Here is a 20,962-nt window from a genome sequence, read left to right on the forward strand (position 1 = left end):
GTAAAGAACAGATCCTGGAGATTACACCTGATTGGATTATGTGGCAGCTGGGCCTGTTCCATTCCTTCTCTGGCTAACTAAGCCGCTGGAAAACCACTCACCTGCTTAAAACTGCATATTTATGCTGTAGCACGGTGTCACCTCCCTGCTTTGGTGTGTGTTGTAAGATCTTGGAAATGTGGACTCTGTAAATGTAGATTCAAGGTAAAGACTCTTCTCCTAGCTTGTGTGTGTGGGGGGGCGGGGTGATAGATGGAGGTTGGTTTATAGGTTGAAGGCTAGTGGTTATAGGACTGGAGCTGGCTTGATGAGGATGCTGGCCAGGCATTAGCAGTAGGTGTGAGTTCTCTAAAGCCAGGAAGGAAGTAGGAGATTTTAGCTCAAGTGCAATGGCCCAGCAGCACCGGAATGCTCTATACCTTGGGAGGGGCATGGATTGAATACTTGGAGAGGCCAAACCTAAACAGTAAACTCCAGATATTAAAGATGGAGACTTAAGTCAGTATTCAAAGCCTGGCAGTTAGAGCTGTGAAGATTTCACTTCTAAGTGAGATCAGGTTGCTATAAAGATAAGTGACCTGCATATTAGCTGATGCTTGCATTTCATCTTTTCCAGTCAGCAACATAACATGTGTGATGTATATGTGGATTGCACTATTCTAAAGGGCCAAATCAGGATGTACTGTTTTGAGTGAAGGTAGTTGCTGAAGTTTTTGATTCTGAGTAAATGGAAAAATGGTTGCTATTACCAGGGCAAATTGAAGGGGAGCTAGTTTGGCAGGCAGGTGGGTGAATCTGATTTTGGATAAGCAAGTAACTCCCAACAAGAGGGAAGGAATACAATTCAGAAAACTGAAATATGCTAACAATCATAAATTGCCATTGTGTACACAAACAAGAAAAACTGGGTTGCTCCTTTGCTAACTGCTGTCTTCAAAAAGGTGCCTGGTCATTAGAAGCGAATGATTGGCAGTCGCACTGCTGTTGCTGATCTGCAGTTCTCTGCTAGCTGAGTGTTGTTTAATAATCACCCAATGGCTGCCAGCCTTGGGCCTGGTCCAATCTACGTGGATTGTCTTTGGTTCTTATTTCCAAATGAGAAACGATCCAGTGAATGTTCATCAAAGAGTCTGCTGAATTAAGAACAAGAGCTGTGCGTTTGGGTGACTTTGGACCCCATTGAGAGCTTGAGGGAGTGCTGATAGCTCTCCTTAATTTGAAGAGTAATTGCCCCTGAAATCCTTCTCTGTCTTTTCCATCAAAGTAACCATTGCAGTCTGAATGAGAAGGAAAAAGCGCTCAGCAACAGTTACTCTGGATGACAAGAGCCAAGCACATTCTAGATCCAATAGGCAACCTAGGCATTTGGAGCCACCTAGTCTAACGGCCTCCTTGTTTGATTACTTTAGCATGTGATTAACACTACCTGCGAGTTAATATGAACAAATTAGATAGGCATCTACATAGATGGCTCTAAAAGCATACTCTTAAGTAAAACGAAAAGGGGGCAGTAGAGAAATACATACGGAGTTCCATTTATATAAATGGAAAAGAACATAACACAGAAGGTGACACTAGGTTGTAGCTACATGCATAGATGGGAAGGATCCACATTTAAGCCTTAAAGGGGGTGGACTCTGGGAAGGTCATAGGAACTAGGAACTAAGTATAGTTCCATAGATGGCAGTGATATTGTAATGGTTGGCTTCTTTTCCAATAAAAAGCTAATTTCTGAATTAAACATGACCATACACATTTATTAACTCTGAATACATGGTACAGGCCTAGGTATGTGCTGAATTTTTAATCTTTTTCCTAATAAAGTAATTTAGGATGAGAACAAAAATGTATGAAAAAAAAGCCAAGTAAACCACAGCAACAAAAAGCTATAATATTTCTTAAATCTGGAAATGAAAAGTGTGAACATTAACTAGAAGTAACATTATCTGGCAGAAATCTGGATAAGGGAGCAAACAGTCCAGAAGTGGTTTCCATTTCAGGGACAAATTGATTGTGTCCTTAAGGCAGTAACACAAGTCAATCCTAAGTGACGACAGTCCCTCGCCCTCCTGCCCACATTAAGTGATGTTGGTGCACCTGTTCAGCAAACAGAAAACAGACAGATGACCTTCCTCAAGCCCACACCATACACCTGAGTACATCTAGAGAGAACGTGTAACTAAGTCTTAAAAAATAATGCCGCAGAAAATCTTTAAGAAAATAGAATGGGGTATTTATTGGATCTTTGCAAAGACAGTTATTTTATGAATATGAACATAGTAAGAAAATGCATAAGGAAATAGAGTGATTTAATTCTGCTTTAAAATGTGGATGTATTAACTACACATTAACAAGAAGAAAAGGCAAATAAAAGCTGGGAAAGTGTTAGGGGCAAATGTTATTCATAAACTTATTTAGGTGTAATAGATAAGCATGTGAAGAACATGACATAATTCTCAGCAGTAAAACCACAATTTCGAAACAAATATAGGAAAAGAACATTTAACCTTTTTATGAACAAAGGAAATACAAGTAATAACAATAATGATGTATAATTATGGAATATTAAATTAACCAAGAGTGGTAATTTGCAGAGCTGGTGAATGTGCTGTGAAGTGCATGTTTGCAGTGATTGTTGGTGGGAATAAATATAGAAACAATCCTTCTGGGAAATAATTTGGCCAGCGATTCAAGAACCATGAAAATATCCATAACTTCTTGTTGTCTGTCTGAGAAAATGTACAAGTGCCAACTTACACAAAGATATTCATCGCGGCAACATTCATAATGCTGGAAAGTGGAAAATGGGAGACAATTTAACAGAGATCAATGCAAGGATGATAAGTTAACAAGCATAGATACATGTGTTAGACATAAAATATTTTTAAACAGGATAAAAATTTTACGTTTTCCAGGATTCTTTTCAACTCAATATTAGTTCACTTATAGTAGTCTATATAACTTGTCCACTTGATTAACTTCTGCCTGTAATTTATTTATTCCTGTATTATGGACAGTTAAAATTTTGAATGTTTACTGTTTGAGTTTAAATTCAGGGTTAGCACTTTAAGAAATCATATTTGATATCTGTAATGAAGATTTATAACCTGCGAGTGATTTAATTTCTTTACACAATACATGTATGTGAATGATACAGTTTCCTCACACAGGATCTGTATTGCCCACGTAACCCTTGTCTCATAAAACAAACCCACAGGTGGTGCCTGCATTACCAGCTTTTTCCTGTACGGTTTGTGCCAACTACAGAGACATACCTGGCGGGAATCATGACTCAGTGTAGTTCACAGAGAATATGGTTCTGTTCCCAAAGCAGAATATGTTCTCCTGCCTGGAAGAGCTGGAGAAAACATACTGCTTCCCTGGTTTGGAAGAGATTTTCAGCTGATTCCATTCAATCCCAAACAAGTTCAAGTGTGGAGGTTGAGCAACTGAAAGAATTTCAGCTAAATACCACCACCACTATTTTTCCAGGTGTCCAGTGCCCCACCTTCCACCTTGAAGGGCACCCAAGTACCCTGGGCAATTGAAAGAGGCTTACTACACAAGACCTCAGATAGTGGATTTCCTTAGTCTGTATTTCACTTCTACGTACTTTAGCATAGGCATTTAATATGCATGTATGTATATGGTAACAGTAATACGCTTTGTTAGGATGGATGGCTGCTCCAATCAGAAAATATTCCAGGGTTGATGAGTTCATATACAATCAAAAGTCACACTGTAGAGACTATTAATTCAAGTATTCACCTCTCTTTATTGATCAATAGGAGAGGTTTTATTACCATAATGGTTGAATAAATAGGTGTTTATTGGTGAAATTGCTGGTGTTCAAGATGTGTGAGTAGGCTCGAAATATTATGAACATTTTTCTCTCTCCACATGAACAGAAGAATCCAGTTGGCTCAGAAATCTGCTTCCTTCTGAATGGTATTTGACATCTGCTCCTAGAACAGTGTCTGGGTACTGATTTGAAAGATTCTGGTTGCTGAATTTCAACTGCAAAATTGCTATATCCTCCACCTCTAGAATATTGCTGACTTTGTCTCTAGTATGGTGACAGCACTTATGTAGAGATTTGGGATTTTTTTTTCAGGTGATAGAACAATTGGCATGATTTCTTTTGTGCCATCTGAAACTTGCTTTCATGAAAACCTGCTGGTGAGGTTGTTGGGGAGAACAGGAGCCTTAACCTGCTCCTGACCACTGGAGGCTGATAATTATGATGGCAGATTTGACTGAATCAAGATACATGAGATTAATTCACAACAGATGAGGCCCAAGGAAAGTTTCTTGGGGCTCTGGGGCCCCCTCCTGTTGAAATTCGGTGGGCAGTAAGCTCCTATGGGTGGAGCTTCTCGCCAGATGCTTAGTGTGTGAACCTGTTGGTGTGATTCCCTGCCACAGAAGACATGGGATGCACACTTGAGTAGATCCTGAAGGTTCTACTGTTTCTGACCCAGTATCCACATTGTACCTGTGGGCTGACAACTTAAGGTACCACTCTAATGAGGGCTGGGTGTTCTTTGGATTATGACTCGCCTTCCGTCTGCATGGTTCCTCCAGGTCTGCATCACACTGGTCCCCAGCCCCACAGACATCTTTCTTCATCATAGTCCCTTTTATCTCCTTTTAACCAGGGAATTTTGACTAGATTCAGTAGTGTGGACCTAAGAAGCCTTTCTCTGATGCTACACGTCCTCCTCCTTGCTTGGAGTCCACCACAAGCTTTTGAAATTCAGAAAGACCTCTTCTTTTCAGATTCAATGAACCTGCCTAGAAGTGATCATGTCCCACTAGATCATTCTCCATGATCTAGCCTGAATGGGCATACGAAGGAATATCATGAATAAGAAACTTACTGGTGTGTGGGTGTGTATCCCAAATCCTATTCAAAACCTCCAGAGTCAGACAGACTTAGAAATCTAGATGTTTTGGGGGTTTTTAGAAAGCCAGTAAGATGGATATTATGTGAGACCCTACCGTGTGGTGAAGTGGCACCCCCATAATTAAACACATGAATATTTCTGCCAAATAACATAAATGTTCACCCTGAATGGGATAAGCAACAACTATGCATAGTCTAATATCAGGTTTAAAAACTAAATGAGTGAGGAAATTTATATTTTTTAGCTTTTTGACTTGAAATTGCAAATAGAGGATTATGGACCTGCATTATCCCATCCCAACAATAAGCTCTGGGTCCGCCATTTTGTTCTTTTTGGTATTTCTTCAGTGTTATCAGCCGTGAAAGAAGCTGTCCTCCCATCAGACCTAGGAGATTTAGGAAATGGTTGAACACAGACTCAAGAAAACTATCAGATGGAAGTGTGATTCCCTTTATTATTCTTGAGGCTCTGCAATGCATATAAATAAGCCCGATGTATTCTTTTGTGGCAGGATGCGGACATTCACTGTTATTATGGGAAAAGAATCAATTGGTTTTTCCTCCCTTTCTTTCAAGCATTAGAAAGATGGAATGCAAATATTTGCTTCTCTAGGGAAGGCTTAACGATTAAGTGAACTTGTTATTTGGTTGCTAATAATTCAGGCTCAAAGGTGATAAGCTACCAAAATCTGTTGAGAACAGAGCAGGAACAGAGCTTGGGCAAAGGAAAAGATGGGAGGCAGAGAATCCCTAGGACTGAAACTTGAGACACTGGAGGAGGTCTCCGGGGAGGAGGGCCCTTGCTGACTTCTCCAAGGCAGGGAGGGACCTGAGGGCGTGGTGGGTAGCCGATGGTCCACCAGGAAGCAAAACTAGACCTGTGGCCCTCAGGTTCTCCCAAGAATAACACCAACTCCCCAGCAAGGCAAGGCAGTGGAGGAGAGGCAGACCTGAACAGACCCGGCAAGTGGGATAATGGGCCTCTCGGGGGGAATCAGGCTTCACTGAGAACTGAGAACCAGGACTCTCCAGCCCCTTCCCCTTCTCACTGCATAAAGCCTGGAGAAACAGTAAAAACCTTAGGAGGTAGTGGGGAGGTGATTCCAAAAATAAGGGCTGAAATTTCTCACCAGCCCAGCAGGATAGAGGTTCAGAATAAAAATTAAGTAGACTTATACAAAACCTAGACATGTGACATTTCTTGCACACCTGAGTTTGTAATCCGAGGATAATAACCACTACCATTTAATTAGAATATTAAATTTTACTGCTGCATAGAGGCAACTGGTGCCTCTTTAAAGCAAGATTCCAGAATGTCTGACTTGTTTTGTTTGAGAAAAAGATTCCAAAATGGTGAATTGGTGGTATCAGTGAACTCACAAATACAGCATCACACATACACACCACACACAAACACCACAGATAAACACACACAGACAGCACACATAAGCACACACACAGCACCATACATAAATATGTGCACAAACATCACACATAAATACACACACAGAAACACCACACATAAATATATACATGTAGAAAATAATTGTAAAAACGTATAAAAGAATTGGAAATTTATTGAAATGGAAACTTTTTTCTCTGTTTTTTTCCTAACTTTATGTAATATAGTTATTTTATAATGTAAAAGAAAGGAAATATCATATCAACATTGATATAAATAAGATAATTAAAGGAAAGTGCTTCATAGACGTAAATCTACTAAAGGAGTCTCAGGAACAGTGTAGTCCCATTTTACAGATGAGAGCCAGAGACGCATGCACTGTAAAGGATTTGCGGTGCTTTTAAAATATCACCACAAAACTCACAGTCACTCTTCCCACTGGGAGGTGGGAGACCATATCCTCTTGCTTGGGATGTGAGAGATCTGAAACTGCTAGATCCAATAGAGTCTGGGAGAAGTGACATTATGTGACTTTTCAGGCTACGTAATAAACGTCCATGCAGTCTGTCCCTGGTTCTGTGGGTACTCTCACCTCAGGGGAAGCCAGCTGCTTTGTAAGACCTCTCTTGCCCTGACACTGCCAGCTGGAAAGGCCTTGTATAGGGTTTTTTTTTTTTTAAAGATTTTATCTATTTTAGAGAGGGAAGGGAGGGAGAAAGAGAGAGAGAAACATCAATGTGCGGTTGCTGGGGGTCATGGCCTGCAACCCAGGCATGTACCCTGACTGGGAATCGAACCTGAGACACTTTGGTTTGCAGCCCTCGCTCAATCCACTGAGCTATGCCAGCCAGGGCTTGTATAGAGGTTTTAAGTAACAGTCCCAACCGAGCTCCCAGCCAACCACCAACATTAACTGCCAGAGTGAGGTGTCCTGCACGGCCAGCCCAGCTGAACATGGGATGATTCTCAACCCAGTCAGCATCTAATTTCAACGGCAGAAGAGACCACAGTGAGAACTGTCCAGCCCAAGCTGTTCAATTCCTGACCCACAAAATTTGAGCTGAGTGCATGGGTTGCTTTAAGCCACAAAGTTTTATAGTAATTTGTAATAATAACTAGAATACCCACAGTCATGAAGCAAAGGGACTTGGTGATAGGACTTAGACTAGAACCTACCCGCCCGTTCTCACTCGGGGTATTCCTGTGTTCCAAGGGAATGAGGGGGGCATTGGAACAAGACGAATATACATATGCACACTCAATAGTTTATATCTAAGTTTGGCACTGGTGTGAAATTCCATGATATTGTTTTAGAGCCATGAATTGCTCCCTACATTGTCTCAGGAGCTGTTAAACACAGGATGGCATTAAAGGGGGATTCAGTGGGTGGGAAAAGAGTTTTTACCTTCCACTCAATCTCATATTCATGGAGGAAAAAAATGGAATTGCTGGAGAAATGATAGGTGTGCAAAAAATACATGAAGTCACTGAGATAAACAGTGATCCTTACATGATATTTTAATTATTATACCGTGTAAACATCACCTTTTTGTTGTCATGAAGATAGAAAATGAAACCAACTAAAATTTGTGAGCCTGTCAGAGTCATTCTGGGGAATGCCTCAAATGGACGAGGGAGAGAGTCTCCAGCTTAGGATCTTTTCATCTTGGAAAAATTCCTATCAGAAGAATTGGCTAATGCTCTGCTAGTGGGTTGGATGATGGTCCTTAAAAAGATCTGTCCAAGTCCTAATCTCCAGAACCTGTATTGTGACCTTGTTTGGAGAGAAGATCTTCGTGGATGTCATTGAGTTAAGGATCTCAACATGAGATCCTTTTGGCTTATCCAGGGGAGACCTTAATCCAATGACTAATGTTTCTATAAGAGACGCACAGAGAAAAAGGGAAGAAGGCAGAGTTGAAGATAGAGGCAGAGAGTGGAGTGGTGTGGCTACAAGCCAAGAAACGCCAACGAACACCTGGATCCCAAACAGCTGGATGTGTCAAGCTCTGGATGACCGGTCTTGATTATTCTCTAGAGATGTCAGAGAGAACAGAGCCTTACCTTGATGTTGGGAACTTTGATTTTGGACTTCCAGATGCCAGAACTGTGAGGGAATAAATTTCTGTTGGTTTGACCGCCAACATTATGGCCATTGGTTACAGCAGCCCTAGGAAATGGATACGAACGCCTTGAGAGGAATTTGTAAGAGACCTGGAGGAGCAGGGCCATCCTGCCGGGGCAGCAGAGGGGGCTGAGCACCACATCCACATGGGCAGATGGGAGACAGCAGTCAGGCTGCTGCTAGGAACTTCTCTGCAAAACCCGTACATTTCTGGCTTCAGGCTGTTGGACTCCGAGGCGTTGCTGACTAGGACATGCTGACCACAAACTGTTTACTTATATGTGTCTGTCTCCTCAGCTAGATTTTGGACTTCTGAAGGCCAAGAGGCTCCATTTCTTCCTTCCATAAAAATTTCTTGAACAACTGCTGTTCTCTATTCTGTGCTAGATGCTAGGACAAGGTGCTGAGTCACACACGGTCCTTGCTTTCAAGATGCAAGCAGATGTTGGTGGCTTTGCATTCAGCTAGTGTATGTTGGGTGAAGGAAGTGAATATGGATAAAGTGAGTGGGGAGGAGTGAATAGTTTTGTACTGAGGGGGACCTGGGTTCTAACTGCATAAACTTGCATAAGAGACTGATCATGATGTCATACCTGCAAAATGGAGAAAATAATACCTCACTATAGGGCTGTTAGAATGATTAGCGTGTATATAAATAATGATCCCAGTTACTGAGGTTCTAGTGTTCCAGCAGAGTTTTAGTGGACATAAGTAGAGTCTCAGATGGGTCAAAAGGGCAAGAGACCAGCTTCATGGAAGAACAGGGCAGTGGACAGGGGAGCCAGGCCAACACCCAGGATTTCCTGTCTCCCAGGGCCCCGCACTTGCCACCACAGCCATGCCACTACCAGTGAGTGAGACAGCTCCCAGGGGTGGGGGGTGGTCTGCTCACAGCTACAGGTGGACAAGGCTCCTGTTCCTCAAGTGTCCATTTCACCCAAGACTTTGGGAACAATGTTGAACTATTATAACAGCCTCATTTCAGGGTAGAGCATAAAAACTTAATAATAATAACTAATGTTTATGAGCACAATTCTCTCTCCTTTTAACCACTTTGAAAATAGTAACTCTATTCTTTCCTTTTTCCTTTCTTCCTTCCATCAGCTTCCCTCTAATAATGATCAACATTTTGCCATTCTATTCCCATCTACTTTTTTAAGCAATACTTTATTTTTAAAAATGTTTAATTATAATCAACATATAGTATTATATTCATTTCAGGGGTACAACATAGTGATTAGACATTTCTGTAACTTACAAAGGGAACTCCCCGTAAGTCCAGTACCCGTCTGACACCATGCATAGTTATTACAGTATTATTGACTATCTTCTCTGTGCTGTACTTTACATTCTCATGACTGTTTTTGCAACTGGCAATTTGTTCTTAATCCCTTTCACTTTTTTACCCAGATCTCCAACCCGCCTCCCCTCGGGCAATCATCAGTCTATTCTCTGTATCTATTGAGTCTATTTCTGTTTTGTTTCTTTATTTTGGGGGGTTCCACATATAAATGAAATTATACAGTATTTATCTATCTCTGGAAACTCTTTCTTACTAGTGATTCTTACTCCTTTCCCTGGCTGGTCCTCCATTCTACACTTCGAGAAACCAAAACAAAGTCCTCCCACCAGTTGGTGGCAGAGGTTAGATTTGAACCAAATAGAGAGGTCCCAGTTTTAACCGTTTTGATATGACTGTTTAGACAAATGTGAATTTCAAAGGCAGTTTTTCTGATGACCCAAGGGTGCCAGGGCCATGTTTATTCTGTTGCCCACCATCTCGGGCATGGACAGAGAGAGGACTTGGAGAACAGTTGCGTAAGCGCTGTGCTGCATGGGCTGCGTGCACATGTGATGTTTAAGGATCGCGCGCGAGCGTGTGTGTGTGTGTGTGTGTGTGCACGCGTGCGCACAGAAAGAGCATTTCACAGTGTAGGTGATGTTGGCTTAATTAGACTAGGAAGACTATTAACAAGTTATTTGTAAATGCCCCCAAGATCAGGAGGTGTATCCGAATTGAATTACACTGTGTGAGGCTGATTGGCAGGCCATGTAACGTGGGAAAGTAAGTTCACAATCTTGCCTTTATCGGCACAGTGTGTGAAGTAGGCCTGAAAGCCGTGTCCCCAGACCCACGGTCTGGAGCTATAATTATTGAAGTAAAAGAGAAAAAAAAGAAAAACAACCAAAAACTAAAAAACCTAATTGGAAATGTGATAAGCAACAATTAGGCAGCCTAATTTCAGGAAGAAAATGAACAAAATGAGCAGATGCCAACTCTAAGTGACTTGTGAAAAAGAATGGACACTTGTTTAAAAGAAGTTTTCTGTCAGTCACCTAGGAAAGTGACTTCCCTCAGGACTGCACCGCTAGAACTTAAAACCCACCACAAAGTACAAACTCCTGGGCACAAAGGGCCCACATTCAAACCTTGCTGACTGGTGCAAGGGACCTGGTCCCTGTAGAGGGCACTTGGAGACCGACTGCCAACTGGGAATGCCCCTGACCTTGCAGTAGCAAGAACTGAAATAACCCTGGCAAAATGGAGCCGGCAGGGGGTTAGACGACCTTGGCTCCTGTTTTGGCTGAGGCTCTTGGGCTGGAGCCCAGAGTCTGTGAGCCTTTGAGGAATGACTTTCCCTGGGCTTCCTGAGGGCCAGCCCCTCCCCCCAGGGCAAGCTGCATCTTCCTCCTCTGTTTCGGAGGCTAAGGGATCAGATCCTGGGACCCTGGAGCCTTCCGGAGGCTTCCTTTTGTCCTCCAACTACAGCTTCATCTCCTCCGCGAGCAGGAGTGCGGGCCCTGGTGTCTGACTGCCTCAGTTCAAGTCCTGGCCCAAAGACGACTCTCTGTGGCACTGTTAGCAAGGAAGGCCTCACCCGCTGCCTCAGTTTCCTCATCTCTAATAGGGAGGTGGGAGTCCCTCCTAAGTCTGTGATGAAGATTAAAGCCGATAAAGAAAATAAAAACAGTTTGACACTTACGGAGTGCTCAATATATGTTAGCAATTAACATGGATTTGCTCCCTTGTGTGGGGCTAACTTCAATCACTGATATTCTCATCCCCTGTAGTTGCCAAAAATAAGTCCCATTATGTACTTACTGCATTTAAAAAAATCAATGTGTGTTTCTTAACTCGGCTATATATCAGGTAATAATATTTGTGAAGGCCCAGGCTTAATGTGTTTATTTTTTTCTAATCCATTAAGAGGAAAAAACAGACCCACTGAAATAATGGTTTTAAAGGTTGGCATACTCTGAATCAACTGAAACACCAGTGCACATTTCACACATTAGGCAATGTGGTCCACACATATCCATTCATCTTCCAGCGGTTCTCTCAGCAAGAATTTACACAACACTGATCAGGTGGGTGAAGAGCACACTGGGCGAGAGAAACGAGAAGGCATCTTCCCTGCCCTCACTGAACAGAGGGATGAGTCGTAGAGCATTTCATCATGGCGAGTGGGGGTGGGGCAGTGGCTCTCATCCCACGGAGCAGGGCAGTTCCCCCAGGGGACAGCATGAAGTAGAGAGAAGAACCAAGCATTACCCCAAATTACTATCCCAAGTGAGAACTCCAGATTCTCATCCCAAGACAACTTGGCTTTCGCACGCCGATTCTACCTCTGTGAGACCGTAGGCTTCTCCCTTGAGTTCTCCGAGCACAGATTTCTCACCTGGAAAAGGGGCGTTCTGCCTGGGTCATGGAGCTGGTGGAGGCTTAGACCTGCTGCCTCCGCAGGTACTAGGTGAAGGTGAGTCCGCCTCCGGTGCTCGATCCTCACTCAGGACAGAAACCTTCCTGTTCTCCAGGCTTATAGTGCGTGCCCTGTCCTCCTGTGGTGAATGCTTTCTAGGAATTAACTCAAAATCTGCCTCTTTGGGAAAGCTGGCCTTGGCATACTAAACCAACTTAATATTGGCCAACAGGGATGAAGGCTTTCCGAGGTCAAGACACAACTCTAAGAGCCTTGCATTTATTTGTCGTCACAACAGTATCTTGAGTAGGCAGAGGCCTGTTAAAATACCATTTGAAACTGAGGCACGGAGAAGTGATGTAATTTGCCCAAGTTGCAGAGCTGGTAAATGGAGGAGCAGGTAACTCCTAAAGTTAGGACCCACTAACGTTGCCAAGCTGTTGGCTAAGATAGGTGTATCACTAATACCCACAGTAGTACAGGACCACATCATTGAGCTCAGTGATTTCCAATGTCACGATATTCGGTGACATTTTTGGTTGTCACAGCTGTACGTGTGGGTGCTACCGGTATCTACTAGGGAGGTCAAGGATGCTGTTATACAACTCACTAGGCAGGGGACAGGCCCTTCCCCAAACAAGTGTCTAATACAAAAAATGTCAGTGGTGCTGAGGTTTAGCAGCTCAGACATAGGCACTGTTATCTTAATTATTCCGAGCTATAACTATTAAGAACCCAGCTGAGAACTCAGAAGCCACAATATCCTTGATTCCAAAACAGGCAGCTAAAAGTTGGAGCAAAAAACCCCACACCTACCTTGTCACCAGAAAGTCCGTAAGCAATGACCTGGAGCCAGCTGCCCCAGGCACGTCTGCCTGGTGATGCAGATAAGCTGACTACAAGGCTCAGGTGGGATACCTGCCTCACTAGGGAGGAAGAAGGAGGAAGCAGGGCACCTGGCAGAAGTAAAAAAGCTAGTCAAGAGCCAGCTGCCAGCCAGAGGAAAGGAGAAAATAGGAGAAAGAGGCATGTGTTCTTAGCAGCTTCCCTGGCTGCGTCAAGCCCTGGGGGAAGCAGTAATGTAGACGGAGGCAGCTCCCTGCATGGAGGGGAGAAGGGACAAGCTTAGATGGTGGCTGGGAGATTCAGAGGGACCTGCCGGGGCCGCAGGGTAAGGGGGATGCCACCCATAGCATCCGCAGCATCTCCTTATTGAACTTCCACAAATGCTTTTTTTTAAAGGGACCTTAGACTGTTGGTTGAGGAAGATGATGAGAATGGAAAAGTTGCAGAGGATTTGTCTCATGATGTATTTCTACATAAACTGCAAAATAACTGAGTGGGGGCTAAGGGGCTTAGCTACTATAAACAGGAACAGAGGCTAAAGGCCTTAGCTATCATGAGTAGGAACAGGAGGCAAGAAGCTGACCTGAGTGGTTTTGCTTTATTCAATCTAATAAATGTTTTATTTATATAAAAGACAAATGACGCACAGTATGAAAATAAGTGCTTGAGACATTTGATATAAAAAGAGTATATAGCATTCACATTCCTATTTTAATACATGAGTATGGTTGAAGTGTTCCATAAAAGAATAAAACTTTCCCTTTATGTATAGTAGTAAAAAAAAAGTCAGTATTTTTAGGAACTACAGGTTATTCCTTGGTCTTTTTCTTGAATAAGAAAACAAACAAACAGAACAAGCCACAGTATCATCTGATACTACATTCCAGTTTATGCTGACCATCACCCAGAAGGGATAAAGCTCGTTTGAATCATTAATGGACCAGTATTCTAGAAATTCACCACTAGAGGTCAATGAGCAACAGCTATTGGGATGGTGGCAACAGCCTTCAAGTGCAGGGAATTTCTGGGCACTTCGCTGGTATTGCAGCCAACCGGCCCTTAATCCTCTCGGCCCGCCCCCACAGGGCAGGGCCCCTAGAAGTCCCACCTAATCCCCAACGTCAGCCCATCGGATAAAACCCCACTGAGATGAGATCTTCCCCAATCCAGATAGAACTGGTTTGACACTGCTAGTCCCTCTCTAATATTCCTATTTGGCTGAAAATAAGTAGCTTCAAAAACATTTTTTTTTTAAAGAAGAGATTATTTGCAGCATGAACACTTGTTTGTGGATAAATAAGTTTCCTGTGCTGTATTAAAGCTCATTCTTTGTTCTTGTTCCACATGGACGCAGATTTTCCCACCTGCAAATAGGACTCTCGAGTTCCGCACTCAAATCCTCATTAGGGAATTCTGCAAGGGCTGGGAAGGCTGCTTCTGTAGCGAGGCTGGTTATCAGGAAGCAAGCTCCTTGGCGGAAGGGGACTGTCTCTCTAATACAGAGGGGACATTCTTACTATATAGATAAAATAGATAAAAGACACCTGGATTAATCGGGACCTCTTAGAGGTCCCCCCCCGCCTTTTTTTTTAAGGCCAATTGCAAATCTCAACCCCAGATTGAGGAGAGGGGAGGAATCAAAGTCATATTATACAGCCAGAGAATGACTGCTTGAATGCACATTTCTTACAAGGGACACTGGTTTTGGGCAGGTTTGATTCCCAGAATGGGGTGTGGGTGGGCAGAAAATAGACATGTTTATGTCAACAAGTGAAGCAGCTTTGTAAGTGCATCCACACCTTCATTTTATGAATGATGTGGGTTAGCGAGAATGGGAAACCACTTGCTATCTATTCTCACTCAAGGATCCAGATTGTGTGTGTGTGTATGATCTCCAAATGTTTAAAAAGTGGCTCACTTTTGTTCAATGCAGTGCTGGCCAAGCGAAACACATGTTCAGAGTGCCTGACTCGACGGTCCTGACTGGGGCAGTATCATGCAGCTCAGATCTTTTCCGCTAGGGCCAAAACAGGCTTGAGCATCCAGGAACCCAGACGATGGAACCTATTGGGGTTGCTTAGAAAGCTAGAGACTCACACCGAGTTGTGTTGAAAAATTAAACACAAGGATCCCTGGGAAGACTTGATCCTTTTTAGAAAAGGGAGAAGGCCTGGGAGTAAACAAGAGTTACATAGGTATAGGGGGGAAATAAATATATATATATATATCTCTTATTAGTAGAAGGTATGGCAATTTGATGGATAAGGAAATATGTCCCGATTTTTCTGCAGCCTGTGAAGGAAAAGATGGGGCTCAGAACGTTTAAACTATTAGAGATGGGGCAAAGTTTCTGAGCTAGCTGAGGAAGGTGGTTCACAAGCTGATGTGGGGCTTGAAGCTCAATGAACAGTCCAGGAGAAACAGTGGCACACAGGAGCCCCAGGATCTGGTCCCCAAAACAGTGCGACTATAAATAGCTCCATAGCCAGATGAGGACCCACACGCAGGGAATTATATTGCAAAAGCGAGTGCAAAGTGGCCGTAGCAGGCTCTGAGACTTGGAGCCACTCTCCTAATGCAAGGCGCCTCCTTGTATAGTCAGAGAACCATCCATCCATGTGTGATTGTCAAGTGCTAATGTTGTCATGGATCCTTTCTTCTGCACGCAGCTCTGGAACTCTCCAATCAAATCAATTTCCTGGGAATATATGATCTTTTTCTTTGTTTCCAGAGTATGGCTATATATAGATATATATATATAAAACATAGCTATTCCATATTTATATACAGGCATTAATAAAGTGCAAATGTTATTAGCTATTGTAAAGGTCAATCTCATTTCCTGAGGAACTGCTAACACAGCTTATCCTATGACAACGTCAAAGGCATAGAATGCTTCATGTCACCCACTCCCTGTCACTGTGGTTGCTGCTCAATCCCACAGCCTACAGGGAGGGGAGTGAGCCCCACTATTCCAGGGAGCATCCATTGGTTTAGCGGCAGCTTCCTGCTGCCTCTGTTCTTTGGCAACAGGGGTGACCTCCTTGGACTTGGGCCAGCCCGCCCCGGAAGAGCTATTTGGTAGTGCCCAGCGAGCCATCTTCGGGAATCTTCTCCTCGGAGCAGCTCCTCCCCGAGAGTCTGTCCAGGTGCTCCAGCTCGCTGAAGCGCTCCGCCACACACTGGGCTGTGAGACGGGCCTCTGGGTCGTGGTCCCAGCACTCGGTCAGAGTCTCACACACCATCTGGATGCCCTGCAGAGGGAGAGAAGTCCACAGGCAACGTGAGTTGGTGGGTCGGTGGGCTCCACGGAGGGCAAGGTGGTCTGCTGACCTTGCTCCTGCAGTGCAAGCGGGGTGCTCTGATCACGTGCTGACAGAGGGCCCACAGCATGAGGCCAGCCGGTGGCATGTAGGCTGAGGAAGCTGTGCAGGTGGCCGTGCACTGCCCTGGAAGCCTGCCGTACCTAGTTCCTCTGGTACCTTTCAATCACATTAAGTTGTAAAATGGGGAGACAGTACAAGGATCTGTCAGTAGGCCTCTGGGATACAGAAGCATCTCCAGTACCTGAAAAGTCCCATTTCATGCCTTTCGACTTTGCAGAGCAGTTTTAGCCTTTATTGCTTAGAGCCGTTTTATTTAGGTTCACAGCTAAACCGAGTGAGAAGCACAGAGAGTGCCCACATCCCCTTGCCACTGCCCAGTCTCCTTCACATCAACGACTTGCATCTCTGTGGTCCATCTGTTAAAGCCAATGAACCAACGTTGACGCATCAACTGAAGTCCACAGTTTACATTAGAATATATGCTACGTGTTTGACAAACGTATAATGACATGTACCTACCACTGTAGTATCCCACAGAGTACGTGCACTACCCTGTAAATCCCCTCTGCTCCACCCGGTTGCATTCTTCCTCCCCTTCCCCCAAGTCCCTGGCAACCACTGATCTTTTTACCATCTCTGTGGTGTTGCCTTTTCCACCATGTCTTGTAGTCAGAACCACATACTATACGCATTTATATTTTAATAGGACCCAATACCCCAGCCGGAGGGACGTCCAGGCATGAGTCTGGTTTTGTTTTGTCAAGTCCACAGGTTGTGCAGGGTGATCTGGTAGCCACTGCCAAGGACAGCCTCCAGTCTGCCCCACTCCGCTCCAACATCAGGCTGGACCCTGCGACACAGCTGTCTGTACGTCAGACCTGCTTGACGCCAGGCCTTTTCCCAGGGTCCAGCCTCACCCCACTCACAAAGCCCGTTCAGGAAATACTGCCCAGTACTGCCACATGGGTCTTCTTTCAGGGCCCTCAGGTTTATTTTGGGTTGCAAATCTTTTTACTATCATCCCATGTCCTTTTGGGAAATAAAGCAGGCAGGGCTTAAATAGAGAGCCTGTAGGCAGAAACCGCATGTGCCTCTGGCCTCTCACACCGGTGGGCCTGGCAGAACGGATGCATCCCAACTCTGCCCGGAGGACCAGCCCTCTCCCCGTGCCCCCGTGCTTGTGACTTTCCTAACACACCTGAGAGCCCCTCTCCCTCCCTTCCTGCCCTGTGAGGGATCACGTTCATGACGCTGAATTAATTGTATAATTCACCTAATTGACAGTATTGATTGATGGCCCTGTTAAGAGTGGCGTGTTATTGTTGGTACACAAGTAACATTTATTTTATCCTGACACTGTAATTACAGGCAGTAAATTAAATTAAATATTAAGCATTAACTTGAAATCAATAGGGCAACAAATCTCATTAAGAGAAAAAATGTATTATGCAAATTCTTTCCAGAATTTTATCATCATGAATAATGGCTTCATTATAAGAACTGTACAGCTTAGGAGAGGCAACTGCATTGGAAAGAAACAACACCAGCGGCTTCTGATTTCAGAGTTAACACAAGGAACGCTCGCACTGTCGGGGTCCAAGAGGCCTTGCCCGAGAGCCCAGGAAGCCCCGAGCGGCCGCGGCTAGAGTCACGCTCTCCCCGACTTGATTAGGTTTTGTCCTCGGAAATGGCTCCAGGCCAGAACCGGCACAGGCCGGGCTTCCTGCTCTATCTGTCTTCCCCGTCATGCCCGATTTCTTGTTTCTGTTTCTTATCCAAATTTGCCTTGCCCTTAGGAAAACCGATGACTTAGCCCCAGCCTTCACCGGGTGAGGGAATTCATCCAAAGAAGGCAACAGAAGGTTTTCCGCGGTAGAAAGATCGGCTCTGTCACTGACACGGGGATCACTGTTCCCTCTCCTGCTCTTTCCTGGCTGTGTCGCAGGCCCCTTGTTTCCACAACCTGTCACTTTGTTCTTTTCTCTGCCCACTGCCCTCCTCCAGGTGCCCCCAGAGAATCTGGGTAGGTCTCCTTATAAGTCCAAACTACTGTCCAGCAAATGGAAGGCTTTACCTAACATTTCTTGAAAAGGAAAAAAAAAAGGAGCCGTAAGGATGTTCCCCACAGATAGATTCTCTGTTTGTTCATTTGCATCTTGCTCTTCCTTGCCCCCATCCATTCCAGACTGAGGAGCCGGGCTCCTCTTTCTCAGCTCGGTGCGCCCAGCCTGCACAACGCGCCCGTGCATGGGACGCGAGCACACGGCAGTCGCCTCTTAGTCCAGCTGGCTGACACCCTCCGCTCACTTCTCTCTGCTAAGTATTTCCTGCTACAGCTGAAAATTTCCAGAAGAAAACACGTGGAACCCAGAAAGGAACTGAACACAAAGTCCCTGTGGAAAGGTCTGGCGCTGAGTAGCAGAGGCCACAAACAAAATATTTTAACTAGAACCAGGGGGGCTTGGACGATCTGACAAATGCCCTTCAAATGATGATGTGTGAGCTCTCTTTGAACATAGTTTCCACTTGCCAATTGGGACTTAAAATAACAGGGTCAGCCCCACTTTATTGAAATTTGTTTTGGAAACAGAACCTAATTGGATCACAGAACACAGTGGAACGCACCTTCAGGCTGAAGCCCAGTAGCCCAGAATTCTCTCCTACCTAAAAGGTCACCTCGGATGCTCCCTTCACAAGAGTCACCCCTTACCTGGTGGTTGAGCCAGGAACTGGGAATTTCTGGTCGTCCCCGATCCCTCAACACATTGTCCTTCATGCTTTCGACACAGGGGTGCTCCCGCACCTTGGAACCAAAGGGAGGCTCATACTCTTTCACTTCTGTGAAGAAAGCAGACAAACAAAGGGCCATTAAGGAGGGTGTGTGTAGCTGGTGGACAGGAGCATGTTGGGAGGTCTGGTTGGAAGGCATGAGGCACTGCGGGCCAAAGTGTATCCATGATTGCTCTGAGCACAGTTGTTCGTAATCGTGGGTTAAAACAGGAAGGAAGGGGTGGTTGTGGAGGGAGCTTGAGAAGTATTCCACAAATGACCACTGAGTGTTTGCTATGTGCCAGGTGTTGGGCCAGCAGCTGGGGACAGAGTGGAGAGCGAAACCAACAAGGTCACCAAGCTTACGTTTTAACACAGACATTCTCAAGGGGCGTCAAGGGGCGATGTTGCTCCAATGGAGCAAAACTGGTTCCTGGGAGGTAAAAACAGGCTTATATATTATAATGCTTCATAGCCCTGCAAGGGTCCATAGTACATCAACAGATTTCATATGTGGTGTTAGAGTTCATAGCGATATTCAGTCTAGAAAGGAATGAAATTCTGATACATGCTACAGCATGGATGAACCTTGAAAATGTGATGCTAAGTGAAATAAGCCAGTCAGGAAAAAAATAAATATTGTATGATTCCACTTATATGAGGTACTTAGAATAGATTAATTTATAGAGGCAGAATGTAGAACGGTGGTTGCCAGGGTGAAGAGATTGAGGGCCAGTATTTAGTGGGCTGTACAGTTTCAGTTGGAGAAGGTAAAAAAGTTCTGGAAATAAATAATGGCAATGGTTGCATAACATTGTGAATATATTTAATGCCAGTGAATGGTATACTTAAAAACAGCTAAAATTGTTTATATTACGTATACTTGCATGGGAATTAATGATCAAGAAAAAATGTCTACAAAGGCTCCTTAGGATAGCAATGATGGGGGGGAAATGTTGGCAAAATGCTGTTTATGAAGATGACAGAGGGGAGAGATGTTAATAGCATCAACAGACCAAATTTTTAAAAGTACTTTTCCTTCCATGAGACATGCTGTAAAGAAAATAATAGAAGATGATGCCCTTTGCTAGGGCTTCAGGTTTCAACTAAGGTCAATTTCTTTATAGAAACTTCATTGAATATCCCCCATGCCACCCCTGATCAGATGTCCTGGGCAGAGCTCTGGTGTAGCATGTGTTATATTTTAATATATAATCACCTGCTTATTTGTATCACCCAATGAGACGGTGAGCATTTGAGGGCAGATTCAGAGTTCCTCACTCATTCTTATATTCTCAGCACCTGTGGGAGGGCCTCCCATACAATAGGCTCTCAGTATATGTTTGGTGAGTGAGTGAGGGAATGAATGAATGAGTAAGCGAATGAATGAACTGTAGATCTCGTTCAAAGTAGCAATGCATGAACTCTGGTTGGATATTAACACAGCACACTAATTCAAGTGGGCGGACTGATATACACATCAGGGAGGCGCAGGACAGAGACTCCACTACAAAAACATGTTTGAGCTAAAAGGAGAGAGTGGGCCAGATTCAACATTTTTCTCCCAGGGAAGTAGGACCTTTGACCTATAGCTTTAAAATAGTCCTAAAGTTTTAATGAGTAAAACTTTCACTCATTCGTCCTCCCAGGCTAAGAGTTGAAGAAGCTTTCAAAGCAAAATGACATTTTGAAAAGGGATGGCTTGTTCTTGTTTGTTTGTTTGTTTGTCTGGGTTTTCCCCTTTCCCAGAACCCTGCTTGCATCCTTATCTCCTTCAGCCTCACCCAAGCGGGCAGGATGTTTTCTTTTTGCATAGTTTAAAATACAGAGAAATTTGGAATGAAGGCCACCCATCAGAACAAGATGAGCACAAACCACCCTTCTGTG

General features: G+C 44.1%; 1 protein-coding gene across 2 annotated transcripts in view; it reads right to left on the minus strand.

Moving 5' to 3' along the window:
* Positions 1-13,571: 13,571 nt before the first annotated feature.
* TGFBR2 (transforming growth factor beta receptor 2) overlaps positions 13,572-20,962 on the minus strand; it is an 84,072-nt gene continuing 76,681 nt past the window's right edge. For both annotated transcript variants that reach the window (XM_036030559.1, XM_028518207.2), the window contains exons 6-7: positions 19,017-19,144; positions 13,572-16,234 (exon numbers count right to left, since the gene is read on the minus strand). In XM_036030559.1, the coding sequence (XP_035886452.1) occupies positions 16,055-16,234; positions 19,017-19,144 (308 nt within the window). In that variant the 3' untranslated portion in view covers positions 13,572-16,054. The remainder of the gene's footprint in view (positions 16,235-19,016; positions 19,145-20,962) is intronic.

This window comes from Phyllostomus discolor, chromosome 7 (genome assembly GCF_004126475.2).
Source record: "Phyllostomus discolor isolate MPI-MPIP mPhyDis1 chromosome 7, mPhyDis1.pri.v3, whole genome shotgun sequence".
In the NCBI taxonomy this organism is placed as follows: domain Eukaryota; kingdom Metazoa; phylum Chordata; class Mammalia; order Chiroptera; family Phyllostomidae; genus Phyllostomus; species Phyllostomus discolor.